Raw genomic sequence first — 27,410 nt, forward strand, 5'->3', positions numbered from 1 at the left:
ACCTTTACATTAAAAATATATATGTATATATTTAGAGCCAAGCAGCTTTTTACATTATTCAATTTAATGTTGGCACTGAATATTAAATAGTCAAAGATGTTAGTCTATTTTTATACTGAAATGCTATGCGAAGGGAGGGAAACAGGTCCACGACGTATATTTTTAAAATTGGAATGGAAACCTACTTTTCACCACACTATGATATTTTTCGCTGTTTTACATACCGGGTGTCCCACGAAGGGGTTTAAACGTTTGATTTTATATTACGTGCCCATTCATGTACCGAACTTTTTTAAACTTCACACAGTTTACAAAGTAGGTTCTAAAAATATTCTGGAAAAATTTCAACTCCCTAACCTTAGTAGAAACAAAATGGTGGCATATTGAGAAATTTACCAATGTGCTTTCTATAACAACTACTTCATGATTTATTATTAGTTATTTATTTATAATTATTATTTATTAGTTACTTGATTTAGTTTTAGTTTTCCATTAGGCTATGTTCTAGTTTTTTTATATTTTAAAGTCATATTTCCCTGGAAAGTAACAATAAAAATATTTTATAAAACCAAAAATACCTTTTTTTGTTTTTAAAGTAACGTTTTTCAATATGCCACCATTTTGTTTCTGAAATGTTTCCAGAATATGTTTAGAACTAACTTTGTAAACTGTGTAAAGTTTCAAAAAGTTCAGTGCATGAATGGGCGCGTAATATAAAATCAAACGTTTAAACACCTTCGTGGGACACCCTATACATAGGCTACATACATTGGTAGCTGAAAGCTTCGTTTTGCCAACTGTCATCGTCATTTGGGGATCGAGCAGGTTTTTACATCCCTAGGACCGCAAAATCAGCTGCCCGCTTACTTTCTTAAAACATGAATGCATATTAAATACACAATCAGTATCCAAAGCATACCACGGACCGAAATGGTTTTGCAGCTCTCAATCGTTTTAAGATCTCAACTTCGTCTCGAACTTAAAAACTATCTAGAGCCTGCAACTCCTCATTTTCGGCCTTAGGTACGAAATACACTATTTTATTACATCAATACGATACGACAGGGTGAATAAAAAGTCAAGACCAACCCCCCCTCTAATTTTTTTCCAAGTAAATATACAGAGATATCCTTTTGGTGGTCGAGCACTCTTACCAGGAAGTTTCATTTTATCATTTTGAAATTTTTGAGTGTCCCCCCAAAAGGGGGATTTGGGGGGCAGCTCAAATATTTTAAATGTAAACCCCCTTCAAGTGACCCCCTTGTTGTATCTTAGAAAGTGTATGGATATTTTAAATTTATACCTATATTGTAACTTAGTAAACAGTTAGCCTTCTTTTAAGTTAGCATTCTTGATGCGAGTTTCTAAAGGGATCCAAATAAAATCAATTGCTAACCTCTGAGTATTATCGCTAGCCGGTATACCCGTGTTTTGCAACGGGGTGAGAAAGCAGAAGAGAAAATTTGGATTATTGAACATGCCGTTTCAAATGGTTTCCACATAAGACATTTCATTTAGATGCTAAACTCAGTACATTAATTATAATAATTACTTATTTTGAATATATATATATATATATATATATATATATATATATTTTATGTCGACTAAGGTGGTGAAAACGTAGGCCTATTTAGCACCATTGGACGATATAAAAACGATTCTGAATGCTGATGTATACATGAAAATATTGCATTTAGGCTATACCCGTATATAAAAGATACGCTTGATTTAAGTGTACCTATTCACTTTTACTTAAATACCAATTTTTTAAGTTAATTATTAGGTCAAACCTCTCTGCTACCCAGACAATTAATTTACGAACAACAGTGTTATTTGTTGATGGCATATTTACATTAATGAAATTTGTGTAGTAATTGACAATAAGGCTATGTTCCTTTAACAAAAAGTAATTAAATTTCGAATATGTTTTTTTTATTTTTGCTTACAGTAAAATCTATTTAATGAGCTGCAAGTAAAGAGCAGCCTTACTATAATTGAAAAATCTGTATAATCATAAAAACGTTGCAAATGTCCTATCATTGACTATATAACACTTTTTTAGTCAATGGTCCTATTCAACGTCCATTTTAGTTCTTGCAAACCAACCTAAAGTAAAATTGTGATAGCTTTCGTTAACAAAATTAATAAAGTGTGAAATTAAAGCAATCATGCGTACTCACCCGATAAGAGATGAAATCATGACAGCAGGATCAAATGTCACGTTTAAATGTTTGGTCCTGTCAAAAAAAACTTTTTATCTATTTATCTTTGTAACAATTAGCTATATCAACTGGGATGTTACTGCAATGAGATAGAACAGTAGTAGCTTTGTAAAAAGAATTACAATTTTGTTCCTGCGAGAGTAGTTCAAAGCTTTTGGGAGAAATGCAGTTAATTTTTAAAATTAAGACTTTCTCCCTTTGTAGTTCCATATCCAGTTTGTAGTTTCTCCTTCAGTAGTTCCATATTAGCTTAGGTGATTAGGCTGTATAAGAATGGATTCAATCCCTAATCAATCACCAATCACTAACAGAAAAATAATGTAAAAGGTCATGTTAGCCCGTGGTAAAGTCACAACTTCAGCCGGTTCATAATAACACTGAAAATTATGTCGAGCGAAGCCGACGGGCGATAGCTAGTATAATTTAAAAACTTAAAGACAAACAATTTTCTTAACAGACATTTCCTTTCCTCGAGCTTTTACATACATTACATATGCGCCTTGAGAAGCTCAATGGGTGTTGTCAAGGACATGTAAGCTAAAAAATGTTCACCTAATAGTAAATTCTGTCCGGTTTCTGATATAGGGAAAATCAGATGTGAGGTTGGATTTATTTTATGCGCCACTTAATATCACAAATAAAGCGATAATTTATTTATGCCTACACGTTAAAACCAAAATGTTTTAGTTAGACAATCTAAAAATAATCGTAGAAAGTATATTCTTCTAATAATAGCCCATGTATAACAACCAACCAATAATCTCTTGAATCCATTGTTGAAGATCATGTGTGAAATAATTGCAATTTAGGATTGCTTAGGGAAGCAAGTTTAACTTTGTAGTTAACATTTCTTCGGTATTATTTAACGGATACTTACACAGGGAGCTTACAATGACGTAGCAAGTCCATGTGTCTAACGGATCCACGGTCAAGTAACCTGAGACTGGACATTTAATTTCCTCCTCTTCCTCAGTTAGTGGTCACCATAAAATGTTGTCCAAATACCTGATTCAATGTCTGTGCATTTCCCCATGACGCGATATCATTGCGCGAAATATTGTTGCAACTACTTCGGTAAAACCTATTTTGAAAGAAAATTGTTAAACGAATTTTTTTATGGTAAGTGGTTTGAGCCTAAAATCTGCATTTATGAACTAGCTAGAGACTTTAGTCGTGGTTGTTTGTGGTATTCAAATAAACTTACGACCAATTAAGTAAGAGAGAAAAATCATTTATTGAAGAGTTATAATTTGTATACCTTCCTCTAAAACCAATAACAAGAATAATAAGACAACATCACCTGTCGTTGTCGCTACACCAGCCCCCCCCCCTGGGAGAAAAAGAAACTATAAATTTTGAAAGACACCTTTGGTCAGATTATTTGTCTTCCAGATCAAGTTTGATACGGCTTCGCAGTTGGAGTTTGAAAAGGTTTGACAAAGGTTTAAAGTGTCCTCCACTTTAAGTCTAGGTGGCAACAAACGTTTCATAGGCTCAGGAATACGATTCTTGTCTGCGATAATATAGGCTGGCTTGACCCTGTCCATAGATACTTAAGTTTCTTGGCCTCTTACAATGATTCTGGTTGTCTTTTCATCACGGCATATGACTTTGTAGGGACCAAAATATGGGGCCTGTAAAGATTTTACTAAACAGTCTTGTCGGAGGAGTACAAATTCACAAGTGATACCGTTGGCTTGTGGATGCCAACTGGTAGTGAACTGGAGCTTTACTCCCAACTGTCACGCAAGGTCTTTGAACAAGGTCGATGTGAATTGGGATCTGCGATCACATGTCATTTTTTTGGGCATCCAAATCGACTTATCCAATTATAAAAAAACAATCGAGTAACAGATTCGGCAGTTAAATAACTGCCAAAACCTTAATTTGGCCCCTTTTTTTACCTTTTTTACCTTTTTTACATTTTTTAAAATCTCTAAACCTTAGTTTGTCCTATTGATCAAATGATCAATAGGACAAACTTCAGGCCAAAGAGTAAATCTATCTATGTTAGTTAGACAGTACCTGCAAGACCATAAAGGAAATGGACAAATTATGTCAATGTGGACATGAGAGAAACGTTCTGTATGTGTTTCAAAATTACCAAGGGGAGTAAAAACATGTCTAGTTTTCTTAGATTCTTGGCAGGAGAGGTACTATTGAGTCCATTTGTGGCAATTTACGAATGGAAGGCCAGAAAAAACTATCGCAGATAAGTTTTGTTGTGGCACGTGTTCCAGGATGACTCAAATTGTGGAACTAAACTGGTCAAAAACTCTGACCAGTTTACCTCAGCAGTTCTGATGGCACAAATTTCTTTGGTGTACTAGGAGTTCCTATTGAGGTGTCACAGATCAGGCTCAAACGGGTTCCACGAATTGGAACTTTCTCCAATCTAAGAGGTGTAGTACTTTTGAAGCTCTTCGTCAGACTCTTGCAGCTTGGCTAAGGATTCGTGATCCAAAACAGTTGAAATGGCTTCAACACGTGACGAAGCAACAGCAACTATATTTTGGGAGCCAGTGATGTGCTTTATGTCCGTTGAAAACTCAGAAATAAACGAAAGTTGGCGTAAATGAGCTGGAGGCTCTGGCACGGCGCTGTTGAAATGCATAAATAAGTGGATTATGATCTGTGAACATTGTAAAAGAAGTTGTTTCCAAGAGATGACAAAAATGCTGCACAGCTTCATAAATAGCAAGGAGTTCTGTGTAGTATGCAGGCCAGATGCACTGTTTAGGTGAACTTTTTTTTTTAGAAAACCCCTAAAGGTTGCCAAGCGTCAAAAACAAACTGTTGGAGGCAAGCACTTACACTTACTCCAGAGCTCCAGAGGTGTCTGTAAAGAGACCAAGAGGAGCATCCAGTTTAAGATGAAACAATAAAGTTTCTGATGATAAGCTAGCCTTGCATACTTGGAAAGCTTCTTTTGTCTCTGGAGTCCACGGCTAGTGTTGCATGCACTGTGGATGCGACACTCCCTGGTGTGGATTAACGTCCGCACGAGTGAGTACTATGACTATCCGCAGTACTATCCTGATAATTAGAACAATTCGTATATACCAAGGCAAAAACGTGGTTCGGATTCCATTATAAACTGTAGGTCCTTTAGAATTGCCATTAGCTGTATGGGCCGTAATGGCTTTTACGTGGAGCAGTACCCCGCGACTGCAGCTCACGGTTCTAGCGACAGTAGCTCCAAGCAAAACAGGACTATACAAAAATCCCAAGAACAGTGTCCCTCTCGACTGCCGCACGGCGCAAACGTCCTGCTTCAAGCAAAACGTACCTTAGACCATAATAGGATCACTGACGGACAGGTAATATAAACAATTTAATTCAATAAGTGATTCTAGGCCACTAAGCATAATGTTGTAATGTTTGGATTTGATGTTAAAAAAATAACTTAATAAAATAATTATCTTTATGTGAGTTTAAATACTACAATTAATTATTACTCGCCCACTAATTGAGAGTAGTGTAAACGTGTTTCTTTGTGCCGAATCCGAGATCGCAGTAACAAATATTCGAACTTTACTCATATTATAATAGCCTATAGGATATCTGATTACCATCCAGAAACTTGTTTAATTAGGGAACGAAGAGTCACAAATGGGAGCAAGCTCTACAGCATTATTATAGCGCTATCTGACCTGATATCAATAATACCTGTGATCCTCATAGTTGCTGGTGTATCACCACATCAACAAATATTCAATCAACAGCTGGCGTTGCGTGAGTTGTGTCCACCGGGCACAGCGAGTGTTAATACCAACAAATCATCCAACAATACTCGTCCAGTACTGCCAACTTAATTGACCCACGTATAAATCAACGACGCTCATCGTCCAGTTTGAATTATTTACGTCCCCTGACGTTCAACGCCCTCCCTGATTCAATCACAGATACGAACGTAACACTCGCTTTTTGAAATACATTCTCGTTTTTTATTCGATCGTGTAGTGACGTTGTTTATTCGAAACACTGAAGAGCAGCGACGACAAAAGTTATTGCACTGTGTCGTTAACACTGGACGGAATGCGCTGCGTGGCCCGTAACAAATGTCCCCGTCCATCACCTCGCCCCCCATCCAGAGACGATTACTCTTTTTTCGTAGTTTGTCATGTATGAAAATTATTAGATATGTTCGTGTAAATACTTCGTTATTGAATATTTTTCGGTCTCTTGCTATTTTTTTTTGTTTTTTGCTAAATTAGCTAGCCAATGGTAAGCGTGTTGTTATTATTTCAGTGGTCTTAAAATGGATCTCATGCCGGTAAACTGTCACTATACACGGATCTTATTCATAATCAGGCTTAATATAATTTGAGACAATCTATTTATGTAGCCTACTGAAGAAGCAAATGCTTTCAATGTGGCTGTTTTTTTTCAAACCCGTAGAGATATTCCGATTTGTTATTTTATTATTATTCAGATAACCTGTTTATTCAGAATCCATCTACATCTATCTGTCTATCTATCTATCTATATATTAATAGGCAAGCATGTTTCTTTAAAACCTTTTTTCTCAGCTCGTGTGCATCGCAGGGAAAATCTACGCATACTGTTAGAAAGATATTTTCCTGCAGATGTGCAGAATATCTTTAAAAATTAAAATAGGCTCAAATATAAGCATAAATACCCCCGCCGCAGCAAACCTGCAGACTAAGTGAATTTCCATTTGCCTGATTGGATTTACACTGAAATGTCTACTTAAAAATATAACATTTATTCCCTATTCAAATAGAATTAGTTTAACAAGTACTTAGGTTTGCTGCATCAGGGAGGGTAAAACTTTTTTTTTGTAAAATTTTAATAGTTAGTAAGAAATAAAAACATTTTCCAAATTTGATCAAAATATGTTCATAAACAAGCAAACTACAACAGTTTACTTATTCTCCATAAGAATAACATGGGATTTTTAAATTTACATTTTTTTGGAATTTTCTCCGTAACCATTAGGCGCATAATAACGCTTCAATATACCAAATTATTTGTTTTTTTAAGCTCTACAAAATGGTTTGGAAAGAAATTGCTAAATTTTATGTTTTTTGGGTCAAAAATGGGAAAAACCTATTTTTACCCCATAAAACCCCCCGTAAACCCCCGTTCCCATGGTCCGATCATGCTGGATGGCGAACTCGTTCAAATAAACGTAGGTTTACACGTTTGTACCAAATTTCATCAAAATCGGATCATTTTTGCTCGAGTTATCGTGCTAACGGACACATATATATATATAAATATATATATATATATATATATGAATTTGAACGGATGGTGTTTTTGGCCTCTAGGGACCTCAAAACGAAAAAAAATCGGTCCCGCGTCCAGGTCTTACCATGAGTACTACGGTAATAGCTTATTCCCTATATGGGAAATTCGCTAAAAAAAATGAATTTGAAATAAAAAAAAATTAACATGGGCTTTATGGGTTGCCATGCTGGTGACGAAATAACAACGAAATATAAACAGAAAATCAAAACAAATGAAAAAAATTACAGTCACATGTTATATTTCCAGCGTGGGGTGAAAATAGAGGAGTCTGTACCTTTACATTCCATCCCCATGTTAAAGTTGTAACCAGTTTTTTTCTTTAAATTCTTCGTAGTTGATGTAAGCCACCAACAGATTGCGCTGATCTAAATGACTAATTTCTGTCGAGTTCACGCTGTTTTATTTTTAAAAGTGTTTTCTTCAAGCAGCATTTTTATGGCCCTCAAAATATGCTACATAGGCCTATTGGTTTGATATAATAAAATGTTTTGTTAAATGCGTTTTTAAAAATCTTTAAAAAATAACTACCCAATAACATACTTGAACTTGAACATTTATTAATTTACTAAATATAATACATATACAGCTAGAAAATTGCTGAACTGCTTCTCTTCTAAGGCTTTATTATTACTGTAATAAATATTTGATGTCGAGTCAATTTATAACACGATGAATTTGTTTTCTAAATTCATATGTTATTTTGCGGGGCATTGAGCCGCACAGGTTCACTAGTAATTATTTAATACGCAAGCAGGATTTTTGTGACAATTACTCCTCCGAAACTACTGAACCGATTGACATGTTTTTGGTGTCATTGGAAAAAGCGTAACGTGAAGTCGTGCAGGAAACTTTATTTTTAAGGGAAATAATTAGAGAGTGAGGCCCTGGGGACCTCTAAAGTTCGTATTTCTCCATAAGTGGAGAAATACGAACTTTATAGGAGTTTCATTACAATGTTTGTTTCCCATGTTAATCTTGATTAACATGGGAAACAAACATTGTAATGAAACTCCAGTTGTTGTCTGAAACTAAAAGTGATAAGAAGAACATATGTAAATTGTAAACAGTCAATAAGTTTGCTAATTTAACAGTTTGCTACAAACATTTACTGACTTGGTTGAAATGAAATATTTACTAACGAGAGAGCCTGGATAATTTGATATAATAAAAAGAAAACCGAATTAACACTGTGCTGCATTTTTTAGTAATCATTGAAAGAGCCAATTATGGTAACATAGGAAAGTCATAGAACACCACCAAGGATAAGAAATAGAAATATTTTTTTTTAATTTATAATCGTTATTATGGACAACCTAATGCGGCTAAAAGTAAGGCTATTTGTATGAAACACTAAAAAACGAGATCAAGTTTTGAAAAATGATAAGATATTAACAAGAAATGTTGATTATATCGATCTGTTATGAACATCTTCAGTATTTCAATAATCTTTGAGTGGAATCTTTCTTTTAAAGTCATCATAGATTATGTGTCGTTTTAAAATAACGCCTGTAATACTTGAATTCGAGCAACAGGTACACTAGTTAAAATAAATACACAAAACACTATGCTCACTCCCAAGTGCGGTATTGATTTTAGCGAATTTCCCATATAGGGAATAAGCTATTACCGTAGTACTCATGGTAAGACCTGGAACCGGGACCGATTTAATTTTTCGTTTTGAGGTCCCTAGAGGCCAAAAACACCATCCGTTTAAATTCATATATATTCACAAATCAATTCAGTCAATTAGAAATTCGCGTAGTTTGCAGGTTAACTGCGACGGGGGTATCTTTTAACCAGTTTATAAGGTTTCTTTACTGTAGTTTTGATCACATTTTAAGTTTTCAGTTAAAACAGTTTGACAAACCATCCACTGCCGAACTGACGCACACATGTCAATTATAAGGTTGATTGATACGATCGGTACTGCTCATATCAGCTAACAGGTGTATTAAAATTCATGTAGTTCACCATAGACGGCAAGTAAGCGTAGCCATTTTTATTGGGTTGTTGGTTTCGACGACTCATCAATATGAAGGATTACACGATTGTAAGTATGCATTTTTATGACTTTTACCATTGACTTTTGGGCTCTGAAGTTGACATCCCACCTATATGTACCTGCACAGATTGTGCTTTAGTGTACAATCCCATTTAATACTTCAGTTAATGTTAATGAGAATGATGGTTTAGCTTAAAAGATGCTATGGCTTGCCATAAGTCGTTCTGTCAGTTTGACTTAGTTGAACTGTTAGTCAGTTCTGTTAGTTAAACTGCCGTTCTATCAGTTTGACAGTTGAACTGTCAGTCAGTTTTGTTGGTTAAACTGTCGTTCTGTCAGTTTGACTTAGTTGAACTGTCAGTCAGTTCTGTTACTTAAACTGTCGTTCTGTCAGTTTGACTTAGTTGAACTGTCAGCCAGTTTTGTTAGTTAAACTGTCGTTCTGTCAGTTTTGTTAGTTAAACTGTCGTTCTGTCAGTTTTGTTAGTTAAACTGTCGTTCTGTCAGTTTGACTTAGTTGAACTGTCAGTCAGTTCTGTTACTTAAACTGTCGTTCTGTCAGTTTGACTTAGTTGAACTGTCAGTCAGTTTTGTTAGTTTAAACTGTCGTTCTGTCAGTTTGACTTAGTTGAACTGTCAGACAGTTTTGTTAGTTAAACTGTCGTTCTGTCAGTTTGACTTAGTTGAACTGTCAGACAGTTTTGTTAGTTAAACGGTCGTTCTGTCAGTTTGACTTAGTTGAACTGTCAGTCAGTTTTGTTAGTTAAACTGTCAGTCAGTTCTGTTAGTTAAACTGCCGTTCTGTCAGTTTGACTTAGTTGAACTGTCAGTCAGTTCTGTTAGTTAAAATGTCGTTCTGTCAGTTTGAGTTAGTTGAACTGTCAGACAGTTTTGTTAGTTAAACTGTCGTTCTGTCAGTTTGACTTAGTTGAACTGTCAGCCAGTTTTGTTAGTTAAACTGTCGTTCTATCAGTTTGACAATTGAACTGTCAGTCAGTTCTGTTAGTTAAACTGCCGTTCTGTCGGTTTGACTTGGTTGAACTGTCAGTCAGTTCTGTTAAGTTAACTACCGTTCTATCAGTTTGACAGTTGAACTGTCAGTCAGTTCTGTTAGTCAAAATGTCGTTCTGTCAGTTTGACTTAGTTGAACTGTCAGTCAGTTCTGTTAGTCAAACTGTCGTTCTATCAGTTTGACAGTTGAACTGACAGTCAGTTCTGTTAGTTAAACTGCCGTTCTATCAGTTTGACTTAGTTGAACTGTCAGTCAGTTCTGTTAGTCAAACTGTCGTTCTATCAGTTTGACAGTTGAACTGACAGTCAGTTCTGTTAGTTAAACTGCCGTTCTATCAGTTTGATTTGGTTGAACTGTCAGTCAGTTCTGTTAGTCAAAATGTCGTTCTGTCAGTTTGACTTAGTTGAACTGTCAGTCAGTTCTGTTAGTCAAACTGTCGTTCTATCAGTTTGACAGTTGAACTGACAGTCAGTTCTGTTAGTTAAACTGCCGTTCTATCAGTTTGACTTGGTTGAACTGTCAGTCAGTTCTGTTAGTCAAAATGTCGTTCTGTCAGTTTCACAGTTGAACTGTCAGTCAGTTCTGTTAGTCAAAATGTCGTTCTGTCAGTTTGACTTAGTTGAACTGTCAGTCAGTTCTGTTAGTCAAACTGTCGTTCTATCAGTTTGACAGTTGAACTGACAGTCAGTTCTGTTAGTTAAACTGCCGTTCTATCAGTTTGACTTGGTTGAACTGTTAGTCAGTTCTGTTAGTTAAACTGCCGTTCTATCAGTTTGACAGTTGAACTGTCAGTCAGTTCTGTTAGTCAAAATGTCGTTCTGTCAGTTTGACTTAGTTGAACTGTTAGTCAGTTCTGTTAGTTAAACTGCCGTTCTATCAGTTTGACAGTTGAACTGTCAGTCAGTTTTGTTGGTTAAACTGTCGTTCTGTCAGTTTGACTTAGTTGAACTGTCAGTCAGTTCTGTTACTTAAACTGTCGTTCTGTCAGTTTGACTTAGTTGAACTGTCAGCCAGTTTTGTTAGTTAAACTGTCGTTCTGTCAGTTTTGTTAGTTAAACTGTCGTTCAGTCAGTTCTGTTAGTTAAACTGTCGTTCTGTCAGTTTGACTTAGTTGAACTGTCAGTCAGTTTTGTTAGTTTAAACTGTCGTTCTGTCAGTTTGACTTAGTTGAACTGTCAGACAGTTTTGTTAGTTAAACTGTCGTTCTGTCAGTTTGACTTAGTTGAACTGTCAGACAGTTTTGTTAGTTAAACGGTCGTTCTGTCAGTTTGACTTAGTTGAACTGTCAGTCAGTTTTGTTAGTTAAACTGTCAGTCAGTTCTGTTAGTTAAACTGCCGTTCTGTCAGTTTGACTTAGTTGAACTGTCAGTCAGTTCTGTTAGTTCGTTCTGTCAGTTTGACTTAGTTGAACTGTCAGACAGTTTTGTTAGTTAAACTGTCGTTCTGTCAGTTTGACTTAGTTGAACTGTCAGCCAGTTTTGTTAGTTAAACTGTCGTTCTATCAGTTTGACAATTGAACTGTCAGTCAGTTCTGTTAGTTAAACTGCCGTTCTGTCAGTTTGACTTGGTTGAACTGTCAGTCAGTTCTGTTAGGTTAACTACCGTTCTATCAGTTTGACAGTTGAACTGTCAGTCAGTTCTGTTAGTCAAAATGTCGTTCTGTCAGTTTGACTTAGTTGAACTGTCAGTCAGTTCTGTTAGTCAAACTGTCGTTCTATCAGTTTGACAGTTGAACTGACAGTCAGTTCTGTTAGTTAAACTGCCGTTCTATCAGTTTGACTTAGTTGAACTGTCAGTCAGTTCTGTTAGTCAAACTGTCGTTCTATCAGTTTGACAGTTGAACTGACAGTCAGTTCTGTTAGTTAAACTGCCGTTCTATCAGTTTGATTTGGTTGAACTGTCAGTCAGTTCTGTTAGTCAAAATGTCGTTCTGTCAGTTTGACTTAGTTGAACTGTCAGTCAGTTCTGTTAGTCAAACTGTCGTTCTATCAGTTTGACAGTTGAACTGACAGTCAGTTCTGTTAGTTAAACTGCCGTTCTATCAGTTTGACTTGGTTGAACTGTCAGTCAGTTCTGTTAGTCAAAATGTCGTTCTGTCAGTTTGACAGTTGAACTGTCAGTCAGTTCTGTTAGTCAAAATGTCGTTCTGTCCGTTTGACTTAGTTGAACTGTCAGTCAGTTCTGTTAGTCAAACTGTCGTTCTATCAGTTTGACAGTTGAACTGACAGTCAGTTCTGTTAGTTAAACTGCCGTTCTATCAGTTTGACTTGGTTGAACTGACAGTCAGTTCTGTTAGTTAAACTGCCGTTCTATCAGTTTGACTTAGTTGAACTGTCAGTCAGTTCTGTTAGTCAAACTGTCGTTCTATCAGTTTGACAGTTGAACTGACAGTCAGTTCTGTTAGTTAAACTGCCGTTCTATCAGTTTGATTTGGTTGAACTGTCAGTCAGTTCTGTTAGTCAAAATGTCGTTCTGTCAGTTTGACTTAGTTGAACTGTCAGTCAGTTCTGTTAGTCAAACTGTCGTTCTATCAGTTTGACAGTTGAACTGACAGTCAGTTCTGTTAGTTAAACTGCCGTTCTATCAGTTTGACTTGGTTGAACTGTCAGTCAGTTCTGTTAGTCAAAATGTCGTTCTGTCAGTTTCACAGTTGAACTGTCAGTCAGTTCTGTTAGTCAAAATGTCGTTCTGTCAGTTTGACTTAGTTGAACTGTCAGTCAGTTCTGTTAGTCAAACTGTCGTTCTATCAGTTTGACAGTTGAACTGACAGTCAGTTCTGTTAGTTAAACTGCCGTTCTATCAGTTTGACTTGGTTGAACTGTTAGTCAGTTCTGTTAGTTAAACTGCCGTTCTATCAGTTTGACAGTTGAACTGTCAGTCAGTTCTGTTAGTCAAAATGTCGTTCTGTCAGTTTGACTTAGTTGAACTGTTAGTCAGTTCTGTTAGTTAAACTGCCGTTCTATCAGTTTGACAGTTGAACTGTCAGTCAGTTTTGTTGGTTAAACTGTCGTTCTGTCAGTTTGACTTAGTTGAACTGTCAGTCAGTTCTGTTACTTAAACTGTCGTTCTGTCAGTTTGACTTAGTTGAACTGTCAGCCAGTTTTGTTAGTTAAACTGTCGTTCTGTCAGTTTTGTTAGTTAAACTGTCGTTCAGTCAGTTCTGTTAGTTAAACTGTCGTTCTGTCAGTTTGACTTAGTTGAACTGTCAGTCAGTTTTGTTAGTTTAAACTGTCGTTCTGTCAGTTTGACTTAGTTGAACTGTCAGACAGTTTTGTTAGTTAAACTGTCGTTCTGTCAGTTTGACTTAGTTGAACTGTCAGACAGTTTTGTTAGTTAAACGGTCGTTCTGTCAGTTTGACTTAGTTGAACTGTCAGTCAGTTTTGTTAGTTAAACTGTCAGTCAGTTCTGTTAGTTAAACTGCCGTTCTGTCAGTTTGACTTAGTTGAACTGTCAGTCAGTTCTGTTAGTTCGTTCTGTCAGTTTGACTTAGTTGAACTGTCAGACAGTTTTGTTAGTTAAACTGTCGTTCTGTCAGTTTGACTTAGTTGAACTGTCAGCCAGTTTTGTTAGTTAAACTGTCGTTCTATCAGTTTGACAATTGAACTGTCAGTCAGTTCTGTTAGTTAAACTGCCGTTCTGTCAGTTTGACTTGGTTGAACTGTCAGTCAGTTCTGTTAGGTTAACTACCGTTCTATCAGTTTGACAGTTGAACTGTCAGTCAGTTCTGTTAGTCAAAATGTCGTTCTGTCAGTTTGACTTAGTTGAACTGTCAGTCAGTTCTGTTAGTCAAACTGTCGTTCTATCAGTTTGACAGTTGAACTGACAGTCAGTTCTGTTAGTTAAACTGCCGTTCTATCAGTTTGACTTAGTTGAACTGTCAGTCAGTTCTGTTAGTCAAACTGTCGTTCTATCAGTTTGACAGTTGAACTGACAGTCAGTTCTGTTAGTTAAACTGCCGTTCTATCAGTTTGATTTGGTTGAACTGTCAGTCAGTTCTGTTAGTCAAAATGTCGTTCTGTCAGTTTGACTTAGTTGAACTGTCAGTCAGTTCTGTTAGTCAAACTGTCGTTCTATCAGTTTGACAGTTGAACTGACAGTCAGTTCTGTTAGTTAAACTGCCGTTCTATCAGTTTGACTTGGTTGAACTGTCAGTCAGTTCTGTTAGTCAAAATGTCGTTCTGTCAGTTTGACAGTTGAACTGTCAGTCAGTTCTGTTAGTCAAAATGTCGTTCTGTCCGTTTGACTTAGTTGAACTGTCAGTCAGTTCTGTTAGTCAAACTGTCGTTCTATCAGTTTGACAGTTGAACTGACAGTCAGTTCTGTTAGTTAAACTGCCGTTCTATCAGTTTGACTTGGTTGAACTGTCAGTCAGTTCTGTTAGTTAAACTGCCGTTCTATCAGTTTGACAGTTGAACTGTCAGTCAGTTCTGTTAGTCAAAATGTCGTTCTGTCAGTTTGACTTAGTTGAACTGTCAGTCAGTTCTGTTAGTCAAACTGCCGTTCTATCAGTTTGACTTGGTTGAACTGTCAGTCAGTTCTGTTAGTTAAACTGCCGTTCTATCAGTTTGACAGTTGAACTGTCAGTCAGTTCTGTTAGTCAAACTGTCGTTCTATCAGTTTGACAGTTGAACTGACAGTCAGTTCTGTTAGTTAAACTGCCGTTCTATCAGTTTGACTTAGTTGAACTGTCATTCAGTTCTGTTAGTTAAACTGCCATTCTATCAGTTTGACAGTTGAACTGTCAGTCAGTTCTGTTAGTTAAACTGTCGTTCTATCAGTTTGACAGTTGAACTGTCAGTCAGTTCTGTTAGTTATCGTATTGCCAGAACTCAGTAATTTACATCAGCGCACTCTGATAGTGGCTCAATCCAACTACGTCCAACACTGGCTACAGCTGTAGCATATGCATGGGATGTCTACTTTTATCAATATCAATAGTCAAAGATACAAATCGACATAGAACAATATTAAAAAATAACTAGGTGAATCCCGTCGAAATCGACGGTTACTTTCAAGGCTTACGTTAATTCATCTAACTGCGATAAATTGGGTGAAATATACATATTTTGAGCATTTAGCATTGCTTCAAGAGTAATAAGCGTAAAAACAATAATGATTTGAATTGCGTTAGTTCCCAAATTTGGTTGATCATTCAATGAATAAAATATTCCCCATACTTCATCGGAGTTTATTATTAGTATGTTATATGGTATCTCTTCCTTTGGAAGAATCTTTGAATAGTATTAAAATCGTATTGGTGGATCTTTTGTAGTTAAACACTTCCATGATTTCATCAGTGTAATATGATTTTATTTCAAAAGGAAATATGTTTTGGGATGACATATTCTAACTTCAAAGGGAGGTATATCCGTTACAGTGTAAGTTTGATTTTTCCTTCGTCACGTCACGTCAGTTCATATCGTACTTTTGTGCCAATGAATGAACCCTCTAGCATAGTTTTGAGAAATTGATTTTTGGGTTACTGTTAAAGCTGGAATTCCTTGACATGGGGGATATCAGTTGTCTCAGCCTTAGCAATTAACTTACATACATTTTTCAATATAATCTCTCTACGGAATGTTAGGTGTAGTGGAATACTTGAAGTGAAGTTGGCTTTTATTCTTGAACTGGTAGGTATGAACCTAGTTCATATGGCCTTGCGGCTTTGATTTTATTAGACACGATAAGAGCAGATATTTCTACATAAATATTTGATTTGATATTTCTAGAATAATATGATAAAATGTAGGCAAAAGTGGTGAAAAAGGCAGACACCAATCTGTGCAATAGATATAAGCTAGTTCAATAAAAAATAATTTAAGAATTGCTATGATAAAAGGAATTTTCACTGATTTCGTAATGGAACGTTATATTGCAAAACATGACATGATAAAGGAGAAAATCAATTTTAAATCAGAAAATAACATTGCAAATACTTATTTGGTAGAATTCAGTAACTCCCAATAAATGTGTGTTGTTTAAAATACAATTTAAAAATGAACAGCTGTTTCATTAAAAAATATTATTCACATGGCCAAAATGTAAACAACTCTGTGGAAGGATCTTTAAAGGCTTCTGGGGCAGAGTTCTAAGGGATTTTGATTAGTTTTTCTTTTGATAACTCTTCTACAGACCATAACCTTTCTTTGGATACCTCTACCAAGTTTCTACGCCCAGCCGTTCTCTCAAATTAGTGGGGACAAAGTTTCCAATTAAATATTTAGATTCCCCCATGTTAATCTTATGGGAGAAACTCCAACTTTGATGGCCTGTGGGGCAAAGCCCGAGGATTTTTATTACAGTAATTGGTGAAAGGGGGCGTCTACACATAAAATACTTTATTTTGACACGTCGTTTGTAAAAATCCGTCCATTATTAACGGAGGAGTACGGTAGTGTTTCGTAGAAATCGCCTTCCCGTATTATATATAAGGATACTAGCTGTAAACCGCGGGCTTTGTCCCGTTTAACTTCTTAATTTTCAAGATTATCTCGTTCGCATGGCTCAATCACGTCCTGGTTGAAGTTTGTTCGCTACGCTCACTCACCTTTAGGTTGGAGCTCGTTCGCTACGCTCACTCACCTTTAGGTTGGAGCTCGTTCGCTGCGCTCACTTGCCTTCAGGTTAGCTCGTTCGCTACGCTAACTCGCCTCCAGGTTGAAGTTCGTTCGCTACGCTCACTCACCTTTTGGTTGCAAATTAGCTGATGTCATAAATGTAAAAGAAATAATAGTGCTGCACTCTGTTGGTAATACTTGTAACTTTAATGCTATTGAACATCATAGAACAGAACCAACTTGTTTAATTGAAACAGCTGTCAAGATTCAATAATTCCATTTCTCATAAGGTTAACATGAAAAACTCCAGAGCCAATGGGGCGGAGCCCGAAAGGATTTTTGAAATAAGAATATGCCTATATGTTAATCGGGAATGTGAGCTATCATCATGCCAAATTTCAACCCATCCGACCAGTATTTTTCGCGTTCACTTGTCACAAACATACATCCATACATACATCCAAACTTTCTCATTTATAATATTAGTAGGATTTAAGGTATGTTAAAATACAATAACTAGTTCAATGAGTCTCTATGAGTTCGTCTTATTTAAGGGTAAGCATGTGTCTGTTATTTTCCAATTTAGCTTCTATTTTCCAAAGGTTCTTCCAATTTTGCTCAGTCTCAAAAAAGATTTAGACGATTAGAATTTAGAAATTTAGACGTATATATGCCTACTGATTATTGTGTTCAAAAGCATTGTTTTAAATTCACAATAACCGTTAAAACATCTCAGTCAGACTATATACTTAGTTCCAACCACTGAGTGGTACCCATCTGTGTCTTGACTATGTCTGTGATGAATTAGTTGCAGCAACTAAATTAGAGCAATACAAGTGTTGCAAGCGAATTAGTTATTTTATTAATAGTAGTGTAGTTTAGTAATTTTTAGCCCAACAATTATATAATTTCAGTGAATATGAAAGCAGACCCATTTTAACAAGTTTTCATAACTGCTGCGTCATATGGCCATCAAAGGTGTAAATTGGTATTTTAGTGGGCCAGATTTTATTTTTACCCATTTGACGCACTTTATGAAAAACAAATGTTTTATATGATTTATCGTTGATGCGAACCGCAAGTAACTGTTATCCAAACCAATATCATATTGTGAGGCATGTTTTCGTTTAGGATCGACTATAGATCGGCCGCTTAGAAAGCGACCTCCTCCAGCATTGGTTTAGCATTAGCGCGCAGGTCGTTTTCTAAGCGGCCGAACTATAATTTAAAACTTACCATGGATTCTCACATATAGCTCGTTGAGATGTCATTGTCCAGGGTTCGCTCGCAATATGCACTGCCGCACCTTACCCGTGGTTTATGATGTAGCTTTGTGATGGTTCAAAACTAAACCCAGCTTTTTTCTACTGAGTCAATCTTTTTCAAATTCTGGTAATACAGACCTCTTCAGTGTGTGCCAACATCTATATAGCGTTAAGAAATCCTTCCTGGAATCCAACCCACGGGGTCTCATGGATGTGATGTTTATGAAAGCAGCTTTTGACAAATAAACGAAGGCATAAGATCAGCTGTTAACTATTAAATGCAGTACATCAGGAAATAGTTATTTGAATAAAACTGTAAATACCAATCAAATTCAAACTTGTTATTCCATTTTGATGTTTGATTAATTCCCCTAAACTAAAACATTACATTTTAGGTATGAGCGTGACGAGGTTAAACAATTTATTTATATTTATTATTATTATATTTATCATATTTATTATTTATTACCTCCCCCCTGCGGTTTCGGGGTTAGAATAGAACCGCAGCCTTCCCGGGCTTGTCGTAAGAGGCGACTAAAAGGGTGACCGACGCTCTCACTGGGAGTCCTTGGGAGTGCCCCTGTTGTGTTTGCAGGGGTTGATGTGTGCTCTGCACTGCCGATGGGTATTCTCAATGAGTCGTGAGAAACCAGCCACTTCGGTCCTTGGTCAGGGAGTGCGGCATGGATGTAGAGGTCGGGCTCTACATTGTGACGGGTGACCCCCGGCACGTCAGGTATCCGGTGCTGGGAAAACGGAGGTTGGGCCTCGGGGAACTGGGGTAGGGGCGCTGTCCCCGAGGGTATACCCGTTCCTGACTATTCCGGGCCGCCCCTTGCCGCACGATGCGCTGGTAAACACAAGATGGCTTTTATAACAAATACCCTGAACACATCTTTAATAAGTAGCTCGAATGAGCAAGAAAAGAAGTCGGAAGTAGAGCGAGACCCTTTTGGGCGAAGCTCCAAGGTCCAGAGATCGCCAACATTGAAAGGCGTGAAGACGTCCCCTCCACCTGCATCTTTCAGGTGTACAAAAGACTTGACTTTGGGATCTCCCTTGACAAGTGGAGAAGGAAACGGTGGACCACCCTCTAAGTCTGGTGAAGGGATGCCGGAGGAATCCCTAACAACAGCGTTAGATTTGGAAGTGTCGGGAATGGTACTTCTGCGTCAGCAATATCTCGACGCAGAAAATGACATTGAAAACCGGCTTCGAAACATGGAGCAGACCATAAAGGCAATGCTTGAAACCTTTAAGACGCAGAGAGGAGTTAACCAAGTGGTTAAAAATGGTATGGCTAAGCTCGAGGACGACCTTGGTTTTGTCTTCGCCTGCCGGCTGGTGAGCAAGGCGGCCATGGAAAGGATCGCCGAGAAGGTGGTGTCCCTACCTGACGACAATGCGCGACCTTCCAAGAAACGCAGGAGGCCTACATCAGAAAGCCCTCCAAAAAGAGAAGAGGTTGTTCAGACAGCAAAGCCTAAAGTTAAGGTCAAGGCGACCCAGACTTCTAGGTCCTTCTCTGACGTAGTTGCCGCTCCAGCGAAACCTCAACAGCCACAGCAACCTGCGACACCCATTGAGGGTAGCTCCCGAAAGGGGTCAGTCGTAGAAACACCATCTGGGACTGTGTGGGAAAAGCGCCTTACGAAAAAGGAGAAGAGGAAATTGAGGCACGCGGAAGTCGGCTCAAAGACATATGTGGCAGTGAGGGCGCAGTCGACCGGCGTGGCCCAAGCTGTGCCTGGCTCGGCACTCGCTAAAAAGTCGCGGCCCAAAAAGCCCAGGACTGAGGCAATTTTGGTCAAGCCTTTGGAGGGAAGATCATTCGCCGAAGTCTTGGGTGTTATCAAGGCCAAGGCTAAGCCAGAGCAAACCGACACGGTTGTACGGTCGATTAGACAAACCCGGGACGGGGACGTCCTCCTCGAACTGGGTAAGTCTAAAGATAAAGCCGCCTTTGCTGCCGAACTAAAGGCAGCTGTGGAAGGTCAGGGCACCGTTCGTGCTCTCGAACCCAAGACGTCCGTCGAGGTTCGGGATATGGATTGTGTGTCAACGGAGGATGACGTCATTGATGCCCTAAAAAAAGCTGTCCCCGAGCTTGCCGGACAAACGGCTAGTCTGAGGGTGTGGCTCACGAAACCAAACCGGAGTCAACAGCGGATGGCGGTCGCCGAAATGGCAGACGCAAACGCCAGTAAGGTTTTGGCACTCCAGCATTTGAGGGTTGGATGGGTTAATTGCAGGTTGAGACGGAGGGTGGAAGTAACGAGGTGTTTTAAATGCCTTGATTTCGGCCATTCCTCCCGAAACTGTGAAGGGCCCGACCGAGGCAAGAACTGCCTTCGATGCGGGGAGGTGGGTCACACTCGTAGGGACTGTAAAGTTGAGACCTGTTTCCTCTGTAAGGAGAAAGGCCTCAATGATAAAAACGCTAAACATATAGCTGGGTCTGGGCAGTGCAGTGCATTTAAAGGCGCACTACAACAAGCGAAAGCCCAACCACGAAGATAAGGATCCTCCAGTGCAATGTAGATCGATCCAGGACGGCTGACGCGCTTCTCAGTCAGCTTGCCCTCGAACACGGTGTTGACGCGCTCTTGGTCAGCGAACAGTACCAGTACCGGGACAGGGACCCATCTCTTTGGTTTCCCGATACACTTGGTACTGCTGCGTTCTGGGTTCGTAATACAGCTAAAGTGCAGGTAAGGAGTCACGCGAAGGGCCGAGGATTCGTTTGGGTCCGGTGCGGGGATGTCACTTACTTTAGTGTATACCTCACCCCCAACGAGGCTATCCGTGACTTTCGTGGAAAGATAGACCGCCTGGAAGAGAGCGTGCGCGATACCGCCGGGCACGTTGTCGTGGCGGGGGATTTCAATGCTAGGGCTGTCGAGTGGGGAATGACTCTCACTAATTCCCGGGGGAAGTACATCCTGGACTTTGCTGCCAGGGCTGGACTTGTTGTCATAAACGAGGGCAACACGCCAACTTTCCAGCGTCCCGGAATGAGGGGAACGATCCCAGACATCACGCTTGCATCTGAGTCCCTCTTGCCGAGGATACGAGCCTGGAGAGTCCTAGAGGATTATACGGCCAGTGACCACCAGTACATCATTTTTGATGTCATGGATAGTCATCAGAGACAAGCTACCGGGTCTCGGCAGGTGCCCGTTCGGTGGAACACCAAAAAGCTGGACGTGGCCAAATTCACCGAAGTCATACTACGGGGAGAGCCAGTGGTACCTACATTTACATTTACATTTACATTTGTTGTCATGAGAGCCGAAGCCCCCTGACTGCTTACCCGGTACCTATCCTTCAGGACATACCCGGGCCCCATGATGTAGGCCGAAGCTTACGCATCAACCTTTAGCACATCATGGGCGGATGACTTAAGGTCATCAGGCTCGCCGGCTGCCGAAGCAGACCCTTCGGAAAGAGGGTTGCCCCTCAATCCTAACCAGGGATTCCGGCTGCTTGTTTAAGCGTCTCTCCACCTGGGTTCCACTAGGTCGGAACCTAGAGGTCCATAGTAGAGCGCCCCGACGCATTTAGTGCAAGTAACACTCGGGACCTATCTAATCCCTGACAGGCAGAACCCGCCATCAATAGCCAGGAGGAAGGGGACCATCAGCACGCTGACGGGGGGAACCCCAACCTCCCATTTACACCGCTGCCCGATCGAGGCCTTACCCATTGCTGGGAAACCAGAGATAACCAGAGCGATAGATCCCCAGATACCCCTGGCGGGCTCGGACCCAGCACCCGATCTACTTCGTTTGCCCGTCAGACCCAACATCACTGCCAGGCCCTCAGGGTTTCCCAAAAGGAGGCAGGTATAGAAGTGGGACCCACCCGGATGAACCTATCCACCAGAGGTGGCGACACCCTTGACTCAATGGAGGTTCCGGGAAGAACCCCCCACACTCAAGATAACCATACCGTCCGTGCTCAGAGACAGGGATAGGTTTGCATAATTACCTACAAACCGTTGCCCTCACACTGCGGAAAGTTACGTTGCCCTTGAGTGTCCCCGTGAGCTGCGGGTACTTGCCCGTTTTCACCTCCAGGAAAGGTTACTTCCAAAGTCGAGGATTTTCCCACTGAATGCTGGTCGCACACAACAAGCAGGCCGAAGATAGTCTCGGCCTGCGAAGAGTCAATGCCTCGCAGGAGATCCCGGTGCGATAAGCGACCTGTGTACTGGTGGACAACCGAGATCGCAGAACTACGACGGGCAGCATTGAGAGCCAGACGTCTTGCTACCAGGGCCAGAGAACCTGAAGATAGACGTCTTAAGTCTGACGCTTACAAGGTGGCTAGGAAGTCTCTTCGCCGGGCCATTAACCGGAGCAAACGCAGTTGCTGGGAGAAATTAAGGGACGATGTCGATTCCGATCCGTGGGGCCTTGGTTACAAGATAGTAACCAAGAAGCTTGGCACCCGCTCTCCACCTTCCGTTATGGACGGGGCCTCTATGGAGAGGATCGTAAAGTCCCTTTTCCCGACTCACACACTGCGCCCATTGCGGGAGTTCGGAAGGGTGGACGACGTACCGCTTTTCAGTCTCAAGGAGTTGGAGGCGGCCGTTCTGTCCCTGAAGAACAACAAGGCTCCTGGACCGGATGGGGTACCTGGTGAGGCCCTGAAGAAAGTCTTTTCAATAAACCCACAAATCCTTTTGAGCACGTACAATGCCTGTCTGGCCGAGGGGAAGTTTCCCTTCTGCTGGAAAACAGCTAGGCTTGTGCTCGTGGGGAAGGGAAAAGGAAACCCAGACCTACCCTCCTCTTACAGACCTCTCTGTATGTTGGACACTGCTGGGAAAGTCTTGGAAAAGTTGATCCGTTCCCGACTGAATTCAGCCGTGGTTGCTGCAGGGAATCTATCCCCTCGTCAGTACGGTTTCAGGAAGGGACGGTCAACGGTTGACGCTATTGAGGAGGTAAAGCGAGCCGTAATGAGAGCTGAGGAGTTTAACAACTATTCTCGTCGGGTTGTGCTGCTTGTAACACTTGATGTGCGAAACGCATTTAATTCCGCGAGGTGGTGCGATATGCTCGACGCACTGGAGAACACTTTCCACGTCCCGGCATACCTCATGCGCATGATAGAGGACTACCTCCGGTACCGCCTCATCATTTACGACACTACAGAAGGCTCCAGGACGATGGATGTAACTTCTGGTGCTGCTCAAGGATCCATACTGGGCCCGGACCTCTGGAACGTCGCCTACGACAGCCTCTTGAGATCCGAGATGCCTGAGGAAACTGTCCTAGTTGGGTATGCAGATGACGTTGCGGCTTTAATAGCTGCACGTAGCATTGAGCTTGCCCAGCTGAAACTAAATCGAGTCATGCGAACCATTAACGCATGGATGGCAGAACATGGTCTCTCGCTCGCTCTGAGCAAAACTGAGATTGTCATTCTGACTAAAAAGAGGATTGACACCATCGTGCCTTTGATGGTGGGGAACGTTGAAGTCCAAACCACTCGTGCCGCAAAGTACCTTGGGGTCATGGTGGACAGCAAGCTCAGCTGGCGAGACCAGATCACCCGTACGGCGGACAAGGCCGCTAAAATGGTTTCTTCCCTTAGTCGGTTAATGGCCAATGTCGGAGGTCCACGGTCCAGCCGCAGAAGGCTGTTGATGTCTGCGGTCCAGTCAGTGCTCCTGTACGGTGCGGAGGTCTGGGCAGACGCTCTCAATAAGGAGGTATATAGGATGCGGCTCGCCCGAGTGCAGCGTCAGGCAGCACTAAGGGTAGCATCTGCCTATCGAACAGTGTCCGAACCCGCCGTCCTGGTGGTTGCTGGAGTCATCCCCGTCAAACTTTTGGCGGCGGAGAGGAAGGCAATTTATCAGCGCCGTGGGGAGGACCAGGCAAGTATTGAGGAACGCACCCGGACCTTCCAGCTGTGGCAGGAGAGCTTGGAACAGGAGACAAGGGGGCTCTGGACCAGGCGACTGATACAACAGGTCCAACCTTGGGTTAATCGGCGGTGCGGAGAGGTGAACTTCTACCTCACCCAATTTCTGACGGGTCACGGCTTTTTCCGGTCGTACTTGTTCAGGATGGGCAAAGCCGTGTCACCCGATTGCATATACTGCCCAGGCATTCCCGATGACGTGGAACACACTTTCTTCCACTGCCAGCATTGGGAAAGGCCCCGCCTAGAGGCTCAACAGTTCGTAGGACTGCTGTCGGTGGACACGGTCATACCGATGATGATGGAGGGTGAGGACAATTGGACCTGTGTGTCACTTTACATCCAGGGTGTTCTCCGCGCCAAGAAGCTTGACCTCGACCGGGATGCGGTGTAGGTCAAAAAATAAATAATGCCAGAAACGGTGCGAGCCCTGTGGGCTTAGGTCACATGTTGGCCTGACTTGAAGTAATGTGACAAACAATTCCAGGTCTGTGTCCAACAGAGTAGAGGGGGTTTTTTAGTGAGTAGTCTGTGATAAACTCAGGAGTCTCACACTACAGGCTGGCTACCTGTGTGCGTAAAAGCATTTTCCCTCCTCACCCTAAAAAAAAAAAAAAAAAAAAAAAAAAAAAAAAAAAATATTACCTACAAAACAAGTGAACTATTGCGTGTGTTTGAAGCAGTGTTACATCATATTTTATATTTAGTCCTTGTTCATTTTGTCCGAACCTTATGCTACGAACAGCATTCCAACACACCATTAATCCACTATTATTTAAATAAAACCACGGATATTAGTATTGACGTAGTATAGTTTTCAATACACAGGTCCGCAATGTTTCCTTTGAAACCACTAATATACTATTCTAAACTATGAAACCCATAGACTATTCAATAAAGTTTTTCCAAAAAAGACCATCACCTTAAAGAAAACACAATATTAACAACGTTGTTAGGTAGCTCAAAAATGTTAGCCAATACCTACCCAACAGCTTCATCTCCTAACCTTTGTTACATTGATAAAAATTCAGTGTTGGGGAAAACAAATCTGATCGTTCTTTATTGCTTTCATAGCAGTGAAAGCCAGTTTGAGCGAACTTATCACGTTTCATGGTTTTTTAATAAAACAATACAATTGAAAAGTAAAGATGTGGACATTAGATACATATCCTTTGTATCGGCATTTTTTCTATGTTAGCTTGGTAATGTCATTCGGTGGACCAACAGTTCTGGTTGAACCCAACCATTCTACATTTTCTCAATCTTGGCCAGTTTTGGCAATTCAGGCAAAAATAAGCCTGCATGATCAGTAGATGTTATTTTTATAGACGTGTCTGCTTTGGGAGAATTTTAAGAATAGTTTTCACCATAAGATACCTTGTACGATCTGTTTTCATTAATTTTGTACATTTAGCATATGCAAATCATTGTTTCAAGCAAGTGTTTTACATTTAATTATCTCAAAACATTGCCAGAAGAAGTTGTTTGTACGTATTAGGCGTTTATGCTCGTCTTAGCTTTCTACAAATCTTAGTCAGTTTTTGAGAATGCATTCTGAAATTTTCCTCAAGATGGAACTCTAGGTATTTTCTTGTAATACGAAAACGCAAAAAAACTACTTTAGGCTTACTTACTTGAACTTGGGCAATTATATAAGTTACCTCAAATCGTTGCCAATATGTTGACGACACGATACTATGATCAAAAGTATTTCAAATTGTACAATGTTGTATTATATTATGGTATGTATAGGCCTAGAATGCATTGTTTAAACTCAGTGGTAGACCGCGTGTTTTGTTTATAATAGCCAACTGACTTTAGTTTTAAAATATGCTTTATTGGTTGAAAACAACTTATTAACTTACAACACCTCTACGATCACTTCCTAGTTATTCTATATCTTGGGTGAATCTCACTCTCGTCCCGCAAATCAAGTATTGCACAACTAATTCAGCACACCGGTGCACTGGTAGATAAAGTAAGGTTTTAACATGACGTAGACTATAATTGGGAACTTTATGCTCACAAGAATATTCTCAGATGCGCCGATACAGGCGCACGGAATATACGACCTAGCAGCGACGAACAAATAAAATAGAGTTTGGTTGTTTATGTTGGTTAGTTTCAAAATCACTCATAATCGGTCATTTACTTTTGACTCATTCTGTATGTTTCAGGTTCTAGTGGCTCTGCTAATGTTGGTGATCCATTGCTCTGTCGGAGCTCCACCGAATTCCGATTCCGGTGGTGGCAAACAAAATACTGGTCTTTTGAAAACAACCGTTGGCATCTTGAAATATGGATTAACAGGTCTTGCACGCTCAGCTGGAGCAATCAAGAATGCCCTATTGTTAGCCGAAATAAGAGAACAGAGAAAACAACTTAAACAAGGTCCGGAAAAGTCTGCTTGCAGTGCGAATGATATTGGATGTATGCTAAGTTCATGTGACGTAGCTCTCTCTAAACCCGCAGAAGGTGTGAAGAAAAAAGGCAGTGGGACAGGGGCTAGACTTGTGAAAACAGGTGGGAACGTAGTTAAAGGTGCAAAGAAAACAGGCAAGTTGATAGCTCAAGATTTAACAAATGCTGTTGCTGACAGTGTCACGGTTAAAAATGCGAATAGAATTATACAAAGTGAATTGGTCCAGTGTTCTGTATTACCTATCCTTCAGGATGCAGTCAATTCCAGCCCCATTGGTCGATGGGCTTTGTGGATTTTTTCCTCTAACACTGGCACGGCCGTCATTGCTAAAACGAGATTAAAGGTAATCTTGGATATGATGATCATCAACCAGCTTCAAGGGGAGACAGAAGAAAATGACGACGGAAATGAATAGCACATGTTACTGCGCTTTTCATAGACCATGTTCTTCAATTACATGAATGCATAAACATAATACGTGTTTTGTTTTGTTGTGTTGTGTTCGACCCATATTCTTAATAGACTGTTATTATTTTCTAAAGGGGCACTTACTAATAATTGAGTGGAGTGAGCGAAGCTTTTATACGTCAACTCTTGTGAATTTCGACATACATAAATTATTGCTCCTAGACGGCTGAAGCAACCATTTCAAATTTTGCATGGTGATAAAGACCATAGGTAAGTGCTATCATCTTTATGGCGTTACAAA

General features: G+C 40.1%; 1 protein-coding gene across 1 annotated transcript; it reads left to right on the forward strand.

Annotated features, from left to right (window-relative positions):
- The first annotated feature begins 9,445 nt into the window (after positions 1-9,445).
- On the forward strand, positions 9,446-27,170 carry LOC129004793 (uncharacterized). Its single transcript, XM_054433432.1, has 2 exons — positions 9,446-9,552; positions 26,457-27,170. The coding sequence occupies exons 1-2, from the start codon at positions 9,535-9,537 to the stop codon at positions 27,114-27,116; spliced, it is 678 nt and encodes a 225-aa protein (XP_054289407.1). The 5' UTR covers positions 9,446-9,534; the 3' UTR covers positions 27,117-27,170.
- The last annotated feature ends 240 nt before the right edge of the window (positions 27,171-27,410 follow it).

The sequence above is a fragment of the Macrosteles quadrilineatus genome, unplaced genomic scaffold (genome assembly GCF_028750875.1).
Source record: "Macrosteles quadrilineatus isolate MER2022 unplaced genomic scaffold, UCM_ALF_1.0 Scaffold_11__1_contigs__length_5352618, whole genome shotgun sequence".
Taxonomy (NCBI): Eukaryota; Metazoa; Arthropoda; class Insecta; order Hemiptera; family Cicadellidae; genus Macrosteles; species Macrosteles quadrilineatus.